Source organism: Sceloporus undulatus, chromosome 2, assembly GCF_019175285.1.
Source record: "Sceloporus undulatus isolate JIND9_A2432 ecotype Alabama chromosome 2, SceUnd_v1.1, whole genome shotgun sequence".
In the NCBI taxonomy this organism is placed as follows: domain Eukaryota; kingdom Metazoa; phylum Chordata; class Lepidosauria; order Squamata; family Phrynosomatidae; genus Sceloporus; species Sceloporus undulatus.
Window position 1 is genome coordinate 331,509,556 of NC_056523.1, and position 15,222 is coordinate 331,524,777.

At 45.5% G+C, this 15,222-nt stretch overlaps 1 protein-coding gene across 1 annotated transcript; it reads right to left on the minus strand.

Annotated features, from left to right (window-relative positions):
- Window positions 1-653: 653 nt before the first annotated feature.
- Window positions 654-11,983, minus strand: STOML2 (stomatin like 2). The gene is given in 10 exon segments (XM_042447870.1): window positions 654-751; window positions 754-796; window positions 1,844-1,923; window positions 3,226-3,370; window positions 4,032-4,166; window positions 4,675-4,776; window positions 4,981-5,039; window positions 6,793-6,892; window positions 8,687-8,848; window positions 11,830-11,983. Coding segments are annotated over 10 exon segments (984 nt in total). The 5' UTR covers window positions 11,890-11,983.
- Window positions 11,984-15,222: the final 3,239 nt, after the last annotated feature.

The window sequence follows — 15,222 nt, forward strand, 5'->3', positions numbered from 1 at the left end:
CCAAACAGATGGCCATCCAGCCTCTGCTTAAGATGTCCAGGAAGGAAACTCCACTACACTCCAAGGGGTGTGTTCCACACGTCGAACAGCCCCTACTGTCAGGAAGTTCCTTCTAAGTTGAGGTGGAATCTCTTTCCTGTAGCTTGCATCCATTGCTCCGGGTCCTGTTCTCTGGAGCAGCAGAAAAACAGCTTGCTCCCTCCTCAACATGACATCCTTCAATACAGTGGACCCTCATTTACGCTGGGGTTTGGTTCCAAGATCCCCGTGTTATAACAAAATTTGTGGATGCTCAAGTCCCAATTAAATTATGACATAGCAATTGGTGTCCTTATAAAAAATGGAAAATCAAGAATTGTATTTGAAATTATTACCTTTTTTCTACATTTTTAAACCGTGGATGCTTTAATCCGTGTATAAGAAATCCGTGTATAAGAAGGCCGACTTTATTACAACAGGGCTATCATATCACCTCTTAACCTTCTCTTCTCCAGGCTAAATCCCCAGCTCTCTGAGCAGTTCCTCATAGGGCAGGTTTCTAGACCTTCACCATTTTAGTCACCCTCCTTTGGACATGCTCTACTTTCTCAATGTCCTTTTTGAATTGTGGTGCCCAGAACTGGACACAATATTCCAGGTAGGGGCCTGCCTGCTCACATGTCAAATGACCTGGGCAACCATATGCTGACGTCTCCTGTGCTGGAAGGCAGGAGGACAGTGTTGGACTCTTTCGCCAGCTTGGAGAAGCACTCACGTACTGTTCCGCCACGGACAGTGAGGCCGCCGAATTGCCGTTCTAGAGGAGGCAGAGAGAGAAAGTTAGCCAAGGACAATGCATGGGGGAAGAAGAACCAGCCAAGTCCAGAGGCCTCTGCCTCCCCACCCAAAAAGCACCCCCCTTGTAGGAACACTCTCCATGCCACTGCCTAGCCTGCAAAGTATGTACGGCTGTCTCTGCCCTACACAAAGCAAGGTTTTAAAAAGCAGAGTCCTCTTGGGTACAAGCAGGTTTGGTGAATCTCAGGTTAGGCAGATTTTCACTACAGCACCTGTCATTTGCTTGTTTTCAAAGCAGATTGTCCATATATCAACTAGGAGAAGAAATGCAGCGACTGGCCAGAGGAGGGACCCCTCCCCTCTAATGAGACCACCACTGCAGAATCATGGCCAATCCAACCTACTGCCCATCCCTCCACAGGAGAGGGTCACCTTGGTCCAAGCCTCGGAGGTGGAGAGATCTGCTGGACCTGATCCTATTCCCCACCACCACTCCCTTCTCCTTTTGTGTCGTGTCTTTGATTGTAAGCCTGGGCAGGGAACCGTCTGACTAAAAAAATTATGTACAGTGCTGTGTAAATTTACAGCGCTTTATAAATAAAGGTTAATATAATAATAATACCTATGCCTGCTTCCATAATGCCCCAAGAGCAAGCATGCCTGCAGTCTGCAAGAATGGGTCGATTAAAGGGGCTTGGAGTGAGTGAGAGAGGGAGGGGCACTGCTGGCTTTCTGCCTGGGGAGGCTCTAAGCAGGACAAGCAGGAGTTATCTGGAAGCTCCCACTTGCTGTCCTTCCAAAGGAAATTTCCAGGACAGAGGATCAAAAAGGAGATAAACCCAGGGTCTGGAGGAAGGTATGCTGATGACCCAAGAAACACTCATCCCCAACCCCCATTTATGGTGTCTGCTTTAGCCCAAGAGAAACTCAGGACTCAAAAGCAGACCAAGGGGACGGAGAACCCTAGCAACATGAAGGCCAACTCTCCCCCCACCCCTGGGTTTGGGAGAGGTGGCACCCTGGCCTGGCCAACAAATTCCCTCTTCGCATGCCTCTTCCTTTTCACCTGCTGTGCCAGGGCAGCTGCTAGGAGACGGATCGCTTCTGCTTTGGCCTGAGCCTTTGCCAGGATGGCGTTGGCCTCACCTGGAAAAGAAGCAAAGGGGCAAGTGAGGCCAACTGAGCATCTGACAGAGCAAACCACCCAGGCACCGAGCCTCCGTTCTCCATCCTGGAACCTGGTCTCTAGGCCCCCTCTGGCCTCAGACACATGCATTAGTGGAATGTTTAAGGAGATTTGCAAACACCCCCCAGACCACCCTGCCCTTCTAAGCAAAGGCCTTGAACAACGGAGTCTGTGCAACCTGTGGAGTTTTCAGCTTCTATCTCAGTGCTGCCTATATCAAATGTATGGGCTTTTTACTCTTGACCCACTCAATGTGAAGACATCCACAGTGTTCTCTCCAAATAACTCAGGGTTTTCCTTGATCTCCTGCCCACTCGCCCATTGTGACTCCAACTGTGCTGCTACAATGGCAGAAGCTGGCGCGAGTGACAGGGGCAGTCTAAGTGTCCTCAAGGTTCGTATGAGGATTTATGCTACTTTTATCACTAAAAGAACTCCACCCTTCCATCTTCAATGCTCCCACCATGGACACCTGTCTGAAACTGCTCTCCAAATGATGATGATTCCAGAGGCCAAAAGTGTATAAAAACAAAAAACAAACCTTATCTACAGAAGTTAAACATAACACATCAGATTATTTATATGTAACATTTAAATCATCTTGCTCTCTCTTCTCAGACTGAATCAGACCCATACTTAACTCAAACTTCCTTCTCTCACTCCAACCTTAGTTTCAGTCTAACCCCCTTAAACTCTTTTTCCAGCTGCACTCTTCTGAAGCCCAAGGCTACACTACTCTTCCACTCAAAATGAACTTCCAATTGTCATTCACCAACTGCAAATCTCCTTAAACATTCCACTAATCACTATTCACTTTAACCTTCTATTCTCTCCCCCTTCCCAACAGCTAAAGCCATATCCGACTGTAGGGGGCAGCGCTCATTTCCGTTTCTAAGCTGTAGAGCCAGTGTTGTCTGAGTACTGCTCAGGTGGTAAAGTGGCCAGCATGACTGCACCGAACAGCTGTTACCTTCCCACCAAAGTGCTACCTATTTATCTATTTGCATTTGCATGTTTTCAAACTGCTACGCTGGCAGAAGCTGGGACTAGTGACAGGAGCTCATCCCATCATGCGGCACTTGGGCCTCGAATTGCCAACCTTCTGATCTTCCGACTTGGCATCTTAACCACTAAACCACTGCATCTTAACCACTAACCACTACTTACCTCATACTCACACAATAAATCCAGCAACAATTATAGATATCCACCCATGACCTCACACAGCCATTCTCCCCTCCTGCTCCAAAGCCCCCACTTACCTGCCGCCTGGTTGATCTGCTCTGCTTTTTCTGCCTCAGAGGCCAGAATCTGAGCCTGCTTCCGCCCCTCAGCCACATTGATGGCAGACTCCCGCGTGCCTTCTGACTCCAGGACAGTTGCCCGCTTACGCCTCTCGGCCTCCACCTGGAACCAAAAGTATCACTTGTGGGTGGATGGAGTATTCCAACATCGTTTTTAAAAGCGCCCTCCATCTGATGCTCTCACACACATTCTTTGGCAGGAGCCTCAACAACATTCCTGACCATCTGAAACAACTCTTCGAGGGGCGTTCTCAGAGGGGGGTGCTCAACTCCTTGGCCATTGGCCTGTGGGCACTCTCTGTTTTGTCCCCTGTGCAACTTAACATCAACATGAAACTGCTGGGAGACTTGCTTGGAGTTTTGGAGTCAGGTATCACCAGTAGACTGGTGACACACAGCTCTGTTGCTCCTTTGCTTCCCATCTCATCCAGGAGCCTCTGGAGTTGAGTGCAGAAACAAACAAAGAAAACTTGAGTGCACATGAATGTTCCACAACTCCTCCTAATAGCTATGAGAAATGAGCAACAGGTTGCTAAGGAGGACACTTATCCTCCCAATTCATTTCCAGCTGTGCATCTTTTGCCTGTCTCAGGCTACAGCAAAACTCTCTAACCAGTCCTACAAAACACAAAACAACCCCTACTGTGCCACTGGCCAGCTGTTAACATCTGGCCCCTGAGGTTAACTAGGACTGTAATCCCCACCTGCCTTGTGGCTGAAGCCAAAGTTGCTTCACTGTTATCTCAACCCCCCAGCTCCCTGACCTGCATCTGCATGGACTCCTTCACCCTGGGCGGCACATGGATGTCCTTGATCTCGTAGCGAAGGCACCGGATGCCCCAGTAGTCAGAGGCCTGGTTTATGGCATCCACAATGCTGGCATTGAGACTTTCACGCTCCTAGGAAAGCAAGAGTAGGTCAGAGGGGCCAGTGAATGAGGTGGCCACCCTTGAGCTAATGGCACCACAGGAGCAGGAGTGGCCACCTTCATCTGCGAGCAGCCATTCTGACCTGAAAACCCATGGACAATTGGCCCCACTTCTCCTCCAGTCCTGTGCCAGTCTGCCAAAGCCCCACAATTTTTATTAATGGTGCAATTTGGAAGCTAAAATTGCCTCATTGTACTTAAGAACAGCACCCTAAGCCACCCCAAATGCACCCTAAAAAAGAAACCCCTCCCCAAACTCCTCTCCAGAAGTGTGCTATTACTATTTTGAGGGTGAAATGGAGGGAAGATAAGGTATTTTGACATAATCAGGTAGTGATGTGCCCAGTGGTTGTGGGGATTGCTTGCGATCCCAAGGCAGTTGCCCAGCCCTGACTAATAACAATGGCCAAACCTCCCATTACACAGTCCCAGTCCACTGCATGGGCGGCTACAAAGACAGCTCCCTTCCTGCCTCTCACCCGGAAGACTTTATCGAGGGAGAGCTTTCCCAGCTCTGATCGCATGGTCGTCTGGGCAAGCTGGGTCACAGCATACTCTGGGTCCTCCACTCCATAACTAGCCTGTTGGAGGAAAAAGACAGTCAGAAGAGATTTAAGGGAACAAAAGAGCAGCCCTGGGTGTCCTTAACTGGCCTCTGAAGCCCAAACACCGGAAGGAAAGGTCTCATCACCTCTCAGTCCCAAAAAAAACACAGCAGAGCCTTAGCAGTGCGGACCCCTCTGGGCTCAAACTACCAAGACTCCCCACACTGTCCCAGAAGGTACCTTGTATGGGTCCATGATGCGCAAGTAGAGAACGCCATCTATCTGGAGAGTCACATTATCTGCAAGAACATAGGAATGGTTTTAGGGGAACGGGAGGGAAGCTTTACTGTTGAAAATGAGCCAAGAGATTAAAACCAAATGCTTGGAAACCAGCAGGCATAAGCTCAGTCTCAGCAAAGACAATGGTCTTCCCATCCCAAACAAAAACAAAACAGTCAAGGTCCTGTAGGGGGGCTCCATTAAAAATCCCGGGGCAGGGAAGGGAAGAAACCAGTGTCAAGATTGAGGCCTCTGGGAACTAACTTATTTATGGGGAAAGAGTTTCAATAATCGGCTGTATTATCCATATGTTCTCCTTCTTAATACATAAGTTCTTAAAATGCTTTTCATTCTGTTGATGTTTCCAGTATATTTAATTTTATATGTTTTTAGCAATGCAAGTTTGTGTTGATTCCTGTTATAATTTTTGTAAATGCCTTGACTCCTAGGGCTGGGATAAGGGCAGGATTCATATAAGGAAATAAAGAAACAATTGGTAGAGCTCAGTCTCCAATACTTGAAGGATGTCATATTGAGGAGGGAGCAAGCTTGTTTTCTGCTGCTCCAGAGACTAGGACCCAGAGCAATGGATGCAAGCTGCAGGAAAAGAGATTCCACCTCAACATTAGGAGGAATTTCCTGACAGTAAGGGCTGTTCGACAGTGGAACACACTTCCTAGGAGTGTAGTGGAGTCTCCCTCCTTGGAGGTCTTCAAACGGAGGCTGGATGGCCATCTTTCGGGGATGCTTTGATCTGGATTTCCTGCATGGCAGGGGGTTGGACTGGATGGCCCTTGCGGTCTCTTCCAACTCTATGATTCTATGATTCTCTGATTCAAAGAGAGGACCAGGCTGCTCTCAAGGAAACGGGTGAGTTAGAGGCAGCTCCTCTTAGGAAAAGAGCAATGATTTTGTTCCAAATGACATAAATATCACATGGTTAAGGAGTCCATCTAGAAATAGTAAAATATTTCCCTAAATCATATAGCAGAGAAGACCCAACTCCAATATTGTTGAGGGATAAGTGATGCTAGTAGAATTCTATACTTCATTCCCATCTGGATTGTGCCCCCACTTTGCGTTCATACAGCTCCGCAGCCAATGCTGGGTAAAGTCAAACAAGGCAAGGAGCTGTGAATATTGTCAAGCCTAGTTCTCCAATATCTTTCTTGGGCCTGCTAAAAACATCCAGATTTGTTTTAAAAACACCTCTTCACCAACTCCCATGACTTTCCTGCCATGCGCCTGCTGCCAACCCTGGAACAATTTAGTACTTAAAACATTTCCCTGCATCTGAAATGCAAAATCTGTATGCTGTGCAAAAGAAAAACAAACCCATGCATCTATAAGCCAGTACTCCACACCTCTTTGACAAAGATTTTTTGTTGTTGTTGTTGCTCTAAATCAGTGATTGCCAACCTTTGGTCCTCCAGGTGATTTGGACTTCACCTCTCACAATTCATGACTGTTGGCCAAGTTGTCTGGGACTTCTGGGAGCTGAGGTCTGAAACAAATAGAGACCCAAAGCTTGGGAACCACTGATCTAAATAAATTCAGTACTGTGGTCTTTCAGTGAAAACAGAGAGACATCACTCTGCCTCTGATTAAGCAAGACAAACTTGCATTATGAGGCAAGATGGGAATGGGATCCCATAAAACAATGGGGTCACTAGTGTTAACAGAGGCTCTTCTAAATTACCCAACGCATGACCCACTCGTGTGCTAGGCCCCCTCCCCACTTGGTTCTTCATCACCCCAGACAGATCTACTCACCATGTGTAACAGCCGACTGCTCTGGCACGTTTATGACAATTTCTTTCAGGCTTTGCACATAGCGAATGCGATCCAGAACTGGGATCAGGAAGTTCAGTCCCTGAAAAGGGCAAAGAAAGAGAGACATTTTTCTTCAGAAACACTACCTTGCACCCTACAATTTGCAATGCTATACTATACCCTCATTTTGTACTGGGGTAGAGGGACCTAGAAATTATCTGTGTGAGCAACAGTATACAAGGTCCCTGGTCTTATCTCTTATCTCAGTGCACAATAAGAAGACTCACAATAAGGAGTCTCACAGTTTCTATCTTTGAAGCTAGTTTTAAGACACAAATTAAGCAACTAGTTACTCATACTGAACACAATGGGACTAAATCTACAGCAAACTTCTTGAACACACTCCATCTTTGAAAGCTGGCATTTCCCCTCTCACTCAAACATGAGACACAGCAGCACCTTCTCTTGCCAGGGTGGGAAACACACAAACCCTTCAGGCTTATTGAACGGCAAATCCCAGCATTTATTATCACTGACCATGTTGGCTGGGACTGCTGGGAGTTACAGTCCAACAACATCCAAAGGGCTGCAGGATTTCCACTTATCCCTGATCAAATGAAGCTGCAGGATCTCTTCCAAACAGTGAACCAAAATGTAAGAGTAAGAAAATCTCTATTTCTTCCTGGCAATGCAACTGATAAAGTTGACTCTGTTTCCTAGAAAGCTGTGCCGCAAGAGTTGACCATTCCTCCTGAGATTATTTTCTTACTCATCATCATCATCATCATTTTCTTACTCAACATTTGGAACTGCTAACCACTGTCCTAACCGGCCACCATTCCTGCTCTGCTATCTCTTTAAAAAGCCCAGGTCTGGGGAAAAATGATAAGGCAGAAACTGTCCCTGTGTTCTCTTGACACCTACTTATCTTTAAGTCTTATCTTCTTTGGAGGCATCGTCCTAATTCCTGTTACCAACAAGGCACCCACTGTCTTCCTCACCTGCCATATTAGGCAACTCTGCTTTCCCTGTTTTAACAGACTGTATCACCATGTTCATCCTGGAAGAGTGTTGGAGAACAGTGGGATGCAGCAGAAGAGGAAGGCCTGGATGGACTCAGTCAAGGAAGCTACAGCTGTGGTCCTGAATTTGTGAGACCTGAGCAAAGCTGTTGATAGCTAGGGCTTACAGCAGTATGCAGAGAAATTCAAAATCTTTTGGGTGTGGAAATGAAGTAGCAAGTCCAGAAATGAAGTCCAGCTACTTCATTCCTATACACAAAGGATTTTGACTCTGAATGGACATTCTCACATACCTATGGCATATATAGGTCTGTCCCTGGCTTCCACTCCACCAAAGGCATCTGAGGAAGTAGTTTGGAGCCTAAGAAAGCTCATGCTACCAATGTCTTCCTTTCAGTTAGTCTCAAAAGTGCTACAAGATCTCTCTACATACTGATTCTACAGACTAATACAGCTATACCTTTGCATTCTAGCACTACAGAAAGCACCAAATTTAGCTGAATGGAAATCCATCAACCTCTTCAGGAAATTTGCCCAGGTAGCTTTCTATGCTGCTAACTTCTTTCTTTCAGTTAGTCTCAAAGGTGCTACAAGATCTCTCTAGATATTATGTCTACAGACTAACACGGCTATATCTTTGAATTCTGCCATTACCACTATGGAGGGCTTACAGCAGTTTCTCATTCAGAAGATCACTATTAAGTCAAAACATGTAATACCAACAAAGCACCAGACCTGGAGTGAATGCAAGTGTGAAGCCCAGTTCCAAGTATCTGAACCTCTCTTTTTCCAAAATCTTCTCAGTTATCACACATGTGCTGGATTTAAACCCTAGTGTGTCGACCCATTTGAGGCAGAAGCGATGTCCTTACCGGCTCCAGGATGCGATGGAACCTGCCCATCCGCTCCACCACCCAGGCTTCCTGCTGCGGCACAAAGAGGACCACTGTGTTCATGGGGAGGCTGGAGGACCATCTCTGGGGCACCGCCGCCAGCCAGGCAGTGTGCGCCGGTCGCCTGCAGCTCTGCAAAGACTTGGGAGGGAAGTGGGAAGAGTTTAAAAGGACATACACAGCCTCTGCCTATTGTGAGATGGAGAGCAAGCAGAGGCAAGGAAGGGGAGGCAATCCTGCCCAACGTCATTCGCACCAGGGCCAACTTTTGCCATTACAGACAGAGGCTTGTGCAGAAACCTTCACTGGTTGCCCCCTGCCCCTCCCCAATATATTTGGGGCTTTTCAAGCATTTTATACTTCAGCTCACAGAATCCCTGCTAGCAGAGATTTCTGGGAACTGAAGCCTCCAAGAGATTCTCTGAAATCAAGCAAAATCATAGACTCATCACGCTTAGATAGACCCCCAAAGGCCATCTAACCCAACCACTTCAGCCATGCAGGAAAGCACAACTATAGTGCTCCTAAAAGATACCCAAAACCTCTGCTTCGAAACTTCCAAAGTGGAGAGGGCACCCCACAAAGGGAACCCATTTCACTGCCCCACAGCTCTTGCTGTCAATAATTAACTCCTAAGGATATATTTCAGTCTATTTATTACATTTATATGCCACCCTTTCCCCAAAATGGGATTCAAGGTGGCTTGAAAGTTCAGCTGAAACACTAATTTACAAGGGTTACGATGGCGGGTTATAGACCGCCATGAAAGTACGGAGTCAGTCCGTATTAGGGTTAGGAAGGTGCAGTGCTTCCGCACCCCCTAACCCTAGTACAGACTGAGTCTGTACAAAATGGCGGCTCCCCTTCCACGTGGGGGCCGCCATGACGATGTCACAACCGCGCTGCCTCTATAGAGGGCGGCGCGGATGTGACATCATCAGTCCACGCCAGGGCGCTTAGTGCACCCTTTGCGCGGACCAGGAAGGAGCTCCGTTTCGGAGCTCCTTCCTGGTTTGTGGCGCCGCTTTGCGCAGCCTTCAGACGGCTGTGCCCAGCGAAGCAATGGAGAAAGGGGCCAAGCAGCCACTTTCTCCTCCTCCCCGCCGCCGCGGGGTGTCCTTCGGGCTTGAAAGCGGCGGATCGGGGCCTCGGAGGCTGCCGGTCTGGCAGCTGAGGCCCCGATACACTGGGGAAAGGGGCGGGTGCAGCCCACCCCAAACAGGCGGTCTGTAACCCGCCAATGAAATTAAACCTCAATATTGTTTAAAACATCACAGAAGACAACTAAAAACCACAGATACAGATTGAGTCTCCCTTGTCTGGAATTCCAAAATGCTCCAAAATGTACACAAAGTTGGTCTCATGCGCAAAACCATGTTCAAAAATACTAGGTATACCCAAAGCTAGTTATAAACAATGTGTGTATCATATAAAAATAACGACTGTTATAATGTAAAATATACTCATTTACATAATCAAATAACATACTGTATTCTATATATAATATAGTATATACTATGTAACATATAATATAACACAGTACATAATATAGTATATACTATATAACATATTATAATATATGTATAATATAATATAATGTATATTATAAATAATACATATGCTAGTTATAAACAATGTGTGTATCATAAAAACAATGACTGTTATAATGTAAAATATACTCATTTATGTAATCAAATAATATACTATATTTTATATATAATATAGTATATGCTATGATATATATAATATATATTATACTTTATAACATATTATATTGATGATATATTATTCAATATATATATTATAAATAATACATATATTAGATAGTATATATTTTAATATATATTATTATATAATATTACATTATATATATATATTATTGTTAACCATACATATAATATATATTATATACATTATAATTATATACTAATAATAATAATAATAATTTATTTATATCCCGCCTCTCCCCAGATACAGTATATAAATATCATAGTAATATAACATAGCATATACACAATATTTATAGTATATAGTGTATATGTGTGTGTGTGTGTATATATATATATATATATACACACACACACACACACACACACACACAAAATATACATATACTATATATTTATAATATTGTAGCATTTGTTAGCAGAGAGGACAAAATACTTGGGATTATTTTATTATTATATTGCTATAATTTTAACAATAAAAATTATTTGGGGAGGATTATAAAATTCTAGAGATAAAACCCCTTTCGGGGAATGTCTATAATGAGAAAAGTCAGTTTGTTTTGTGTTGTTTCCCACTTGGCTCCCGTCTCCGAGATCAAAGTCAATACAAAACACAACGTATTTTGTATGTCTTTAATAGTGGTTGTTGTTTTTCAATTTTTGGATCGTCACGTTTTTAATGGCTTTGTATTTTTTAAATATTGTCCTTAATTAGAAATAAAAAGACACAATTAATGAGGATGTTTCCAGTTCAAATATTTGACACGGCTTTTGTCTCCTTTAATATATAAAACCCTCGGAAAGCATAATTTTTTAAAGTATGTTTTCTAATTCTGTTTTTAAAACTGTATTTTTAAAATACCTTTTTTATATTTTTAAAGTTTGTTTTTAAGTTGTTTTTAAAGTTGTTTTGTTACATTTATTTTAAAGTATCTTTTATTATTTTAAAAGCGTGTCTTTTAATTCTGTTTTTAAAGTTGAGCGGCTTCACAGCATTAAAACAAACATTGCAATTAAGAGCATAGAAAAAAGCACATTAAAAGGTTATTAAATTATTACAAGACAATTTTTTATTTATACTATATTTTTAATATTTAAACTAAATATTTATATATTTAATAGATGGTTTTTAAACAGTTATATTTATTTTTCGAGAGCATCTTTTGGGAGCCGCCTGGGGCCCAAGCCAGGAGAAAGGCGGCCTACAAATAAAGGAAGAGGTCAATGAGGAAAATACTTAGTTTATAATGAAGGAAACATTCTAGAAATCTGAAATGAATGAATGCTAAACTCCGAGCCTTTTTGGTTCCAGGAACAAGGGAGACCCAGCCTGCGCCTAAGCCCTGCTGCTTTGGCCATGGATCCATGGACCCCGGCGGCGGCAGCGGAGCATACCTCTCTCAGGCGGAGGCCCCCGGCCAGGAGCCGCGACGACGCCCGGAGCGAACCCAGCATCGCTCCCTCGCCGCCTGGCCCTCACAGGAAGCCGGTCCGTCCCCGAAAACAGTCCCCGAGGTCACTTCCGGAAGATCACAGAGATACGTGCGTCCGCTCTGGGCGTGGCGTGATCATAGAGACAGGGAAGCTCTGCCTGCGGCGGCTCAGTTCTATTTTTTTTTTTGGACTTCAGATCCCAGAAGCCTCGGCCGAAGTGGCCAAGGGCCGGGAATTATGGGAAACGAAGTCCAAAAGGAAAAAGGCCAGCCCAAAGTTGGAATGGCCAATTCCATTCAATAGGACTCTATGGGGAAGATGAGGCCGAGGAGGGCCTCTCCAGTGAGGGAATCTCCACGAGGAAGGCAGCGCCGCCGCTCTAGGGATAGCGTTGCCCAGCAACGGCCAGAGAGGCCTCCTCGGACTAGAGTGGCCCTCCTCGTTTGTTCCGGTGCTGGATGTAACGGGCTTATCGCTCCCTCCAACAACAAATCCAGCGTTATTTGGTTCCGCTCCCCTTCCGCGAGTGGAAAAGTTACTATTTTGGGACTACAGCTCCCAGAGTCGATCAGCCCCGCCGGAAATTATCCCCTGTCCCTGATTGCTGGAGTGGCAGCCCCCCAAGCGTAGCTTTTCGCAGCCCAGTCCCACGAATCCCACTCCATGCTGCGGAATCCTGGGGTTTGTAGTTTTGTTGTGGCACCAGATCTCTTGACAGAGAAGATTAGAATCACAGAATTGGAAGAGACCACAAGGGCCACCCAGTCCAACCCCATTCTGCCATGCAGGAACTCACAACCAAAGTGGTGAAGGGTCTGGAAACCATGAAGCCCTTTGAGGGACGACTCAGGGAGCTGAGGATGTTTAGCCTGGAAAAGAGAAAGTGAAGAGGTGATATGAGAGCCCTGTTTAAGTATTTGAAAGGATGTCATATTGAGGAGGGAGCAAGCTTGTTTTCTGCTGCTCCAGAGACTAGGACCCAATGGAGCAATGGATGCAAGCTCCAGGAAAAGAGATTCCACCTCAACATTAGGAGGAACTTCCTGACAGTCAGGGCTAGTGGAACACACTCCTTCCTCCTTCCTTGGAGGCTGTCTTTAAGCAGAGGCTGGATGGCCATCTGTCATTGGGGATGCTTTGATTGGGATTTCCTGCATGGCAGAAAGGGGTTGGACTGGATCAGGGCTCTTGGGATATCTTCCAACTCTACGATTCTAAGTCTGCCACCAAGAAAGGAAGCCACTATTCTGGGCTGGACGCTAAGAAGAGAACAATGCCAGGTGGCTGTGTGAAATGCCTGACAGCCATATTAGCCACTGATCTGGCTGCCAGCTGTGTGCGTCTTCAGGTTCAGCGCTGGTGATGGGAGGAAGAGGAGGAGGAAGCAAGGCAGACTCTAGCGACAGTCGGCTGAGGCCATCCCTCAGAGCAGGGCATCCAAGCCCCCGCCTGGATTTTGCAATTACAGAAGCAAAGACCACTTTGCATCCGACTGAGATTTCTTCCCATCCTACCCCCCCCCCAAATACTTAAAATGCATGCTCTTATGTGTGCCTTTGTATCTTTACATTTTTAGAAGCCACCTTCAAGTTCCAGTGTTGGGGGAAAGGAATAACTCATAATAGACCTCTGGGCCTTGGTGTTCCTGCCTCCCATCTTTTGCATATCCTTGACCCTCGTTTCTCTATCATCAGGTTTAATGTGAAGGTGAAGGCTTTTCACAGCCAGCATCCATAGTTTTTTCAGGCTATGTGGCCATGTTCCGGATGAGTTTCTTCCTGACACCAGGAGGTTTCATTCCCCATCCAAAGAAAGCCTGGATTGTAAGTCAGAGAAGGCAGGCCACCCATGTTGCCCACATAATAATACAAACAAGGAGTTTCAACCAGGGGACAAACTCTCCAGCTTCTGGAGGTGGTGATATTCAGGGCAACCAGCATGATGAGGTGGTTTGAGCATTGGATACAACTCTAGAGGACCAGGGTTCAAATCCCTGCTCAGCCACGCAAAACTGCTGGGTGACCTTTGGCAAGTCATGCTCTCTCAGCCTCTGAAGAAGCCAAAGAAATCTTGCCAAGAAAACCTTGTGACAGGTCTGGAACCCTGGGATTTGCAGTTCTGTGAGACATTTAGCCTTCTCTGTGGGAGAGCTCTGGCGCCACAACAAAACTACAAATCCCAGGATTCCGCAGCATGAAGTCATGGTAGTTAAAGCTCCAGTGAAAGTGGGCTGTGATCCTGCCAGGGAATTCCTAGGAAAGTCTGAGCCCCAGGATGGTATAGTGGCAAGTGTGTTGGATTAGGCTTTGGGAGACCAGGGTTCGAGTCTTCACACAGTCCTGGAAACTGATATTGGTCAAGTTACACTCTCTAGCCTTAGAAGAAGGCAAGGGCACATTTCTTCTCAAGAAATACTGCAGGAAAAAGGACACCCTCTGAGCCAGCATGGCATAGTGGCTTGAATGCTGGACTAAAACTCTGTAGACCAGGGTATGAATCCCCACTGAGCCATAGGAACCCACTGGGAGACCTTGATAAGTCACACTTTTTCAGTCTCTGAAGAAGGCAAAGACCCTCTAATGAAATCTCACCAAGAAAACCTTGTGATAGGTATGCATTAGGAAAGCCCTAAGTTGGAAACAAGTGGGAGATATGTGAAGTCAAAGGCTTTCATGGCCGGCATCTATAGTTTGTTGTGGGTTTTTTGGGCTCTGAGGCCATGTTCTGGAAGAACTTACTCCTGACATTTTGCCAGCAACTGTGGCTGCCATCTTCAGAGAATGCTGGCATGGAAAAGAGTTGGGTGTGTACACACACACACACACACACACACACTGTTGGTTGAAAAGAAGTGATTTACATGTTGGTCTCTGTGTATTGTTCTGTTGTTAAATGGCAAAGCCTCAGGATGTGTATTTAATTAATGATCCGTTGTCTGCTGGGACCCTTCATCCTGGGTGGTTATCATTTGCACATGCTGGGTCTTGATTTTGGTGTTTTTCAGGACTGGTAAGCTATCAAAATGCTAGACTAGACTGAGACTGTCGTACTTTGGCCACATCATGAGGAAGCACAACTCACTGGAAAAAACAATAATGCTAGGAAAGGTTGAGAGAAGCAAAAAGAGAGGAAGGCCACATGCTAGATGGATGAACTCTATTAAGGAGGTCACAGGTATGAATTTGCAGGACCTGAGCAGAGAAGTGGAGCATAGGGAGTCTTGGAGATGTCTCATCTACAGGGTCGCCATGGGTCAAGATCAACCCGAGCATGAACAACAACAACAACAACAAAGCCAAATTTTGTTAACTTTATCAAGACTCAGCAAATGCAAATAAAAACCACCCAGGATCA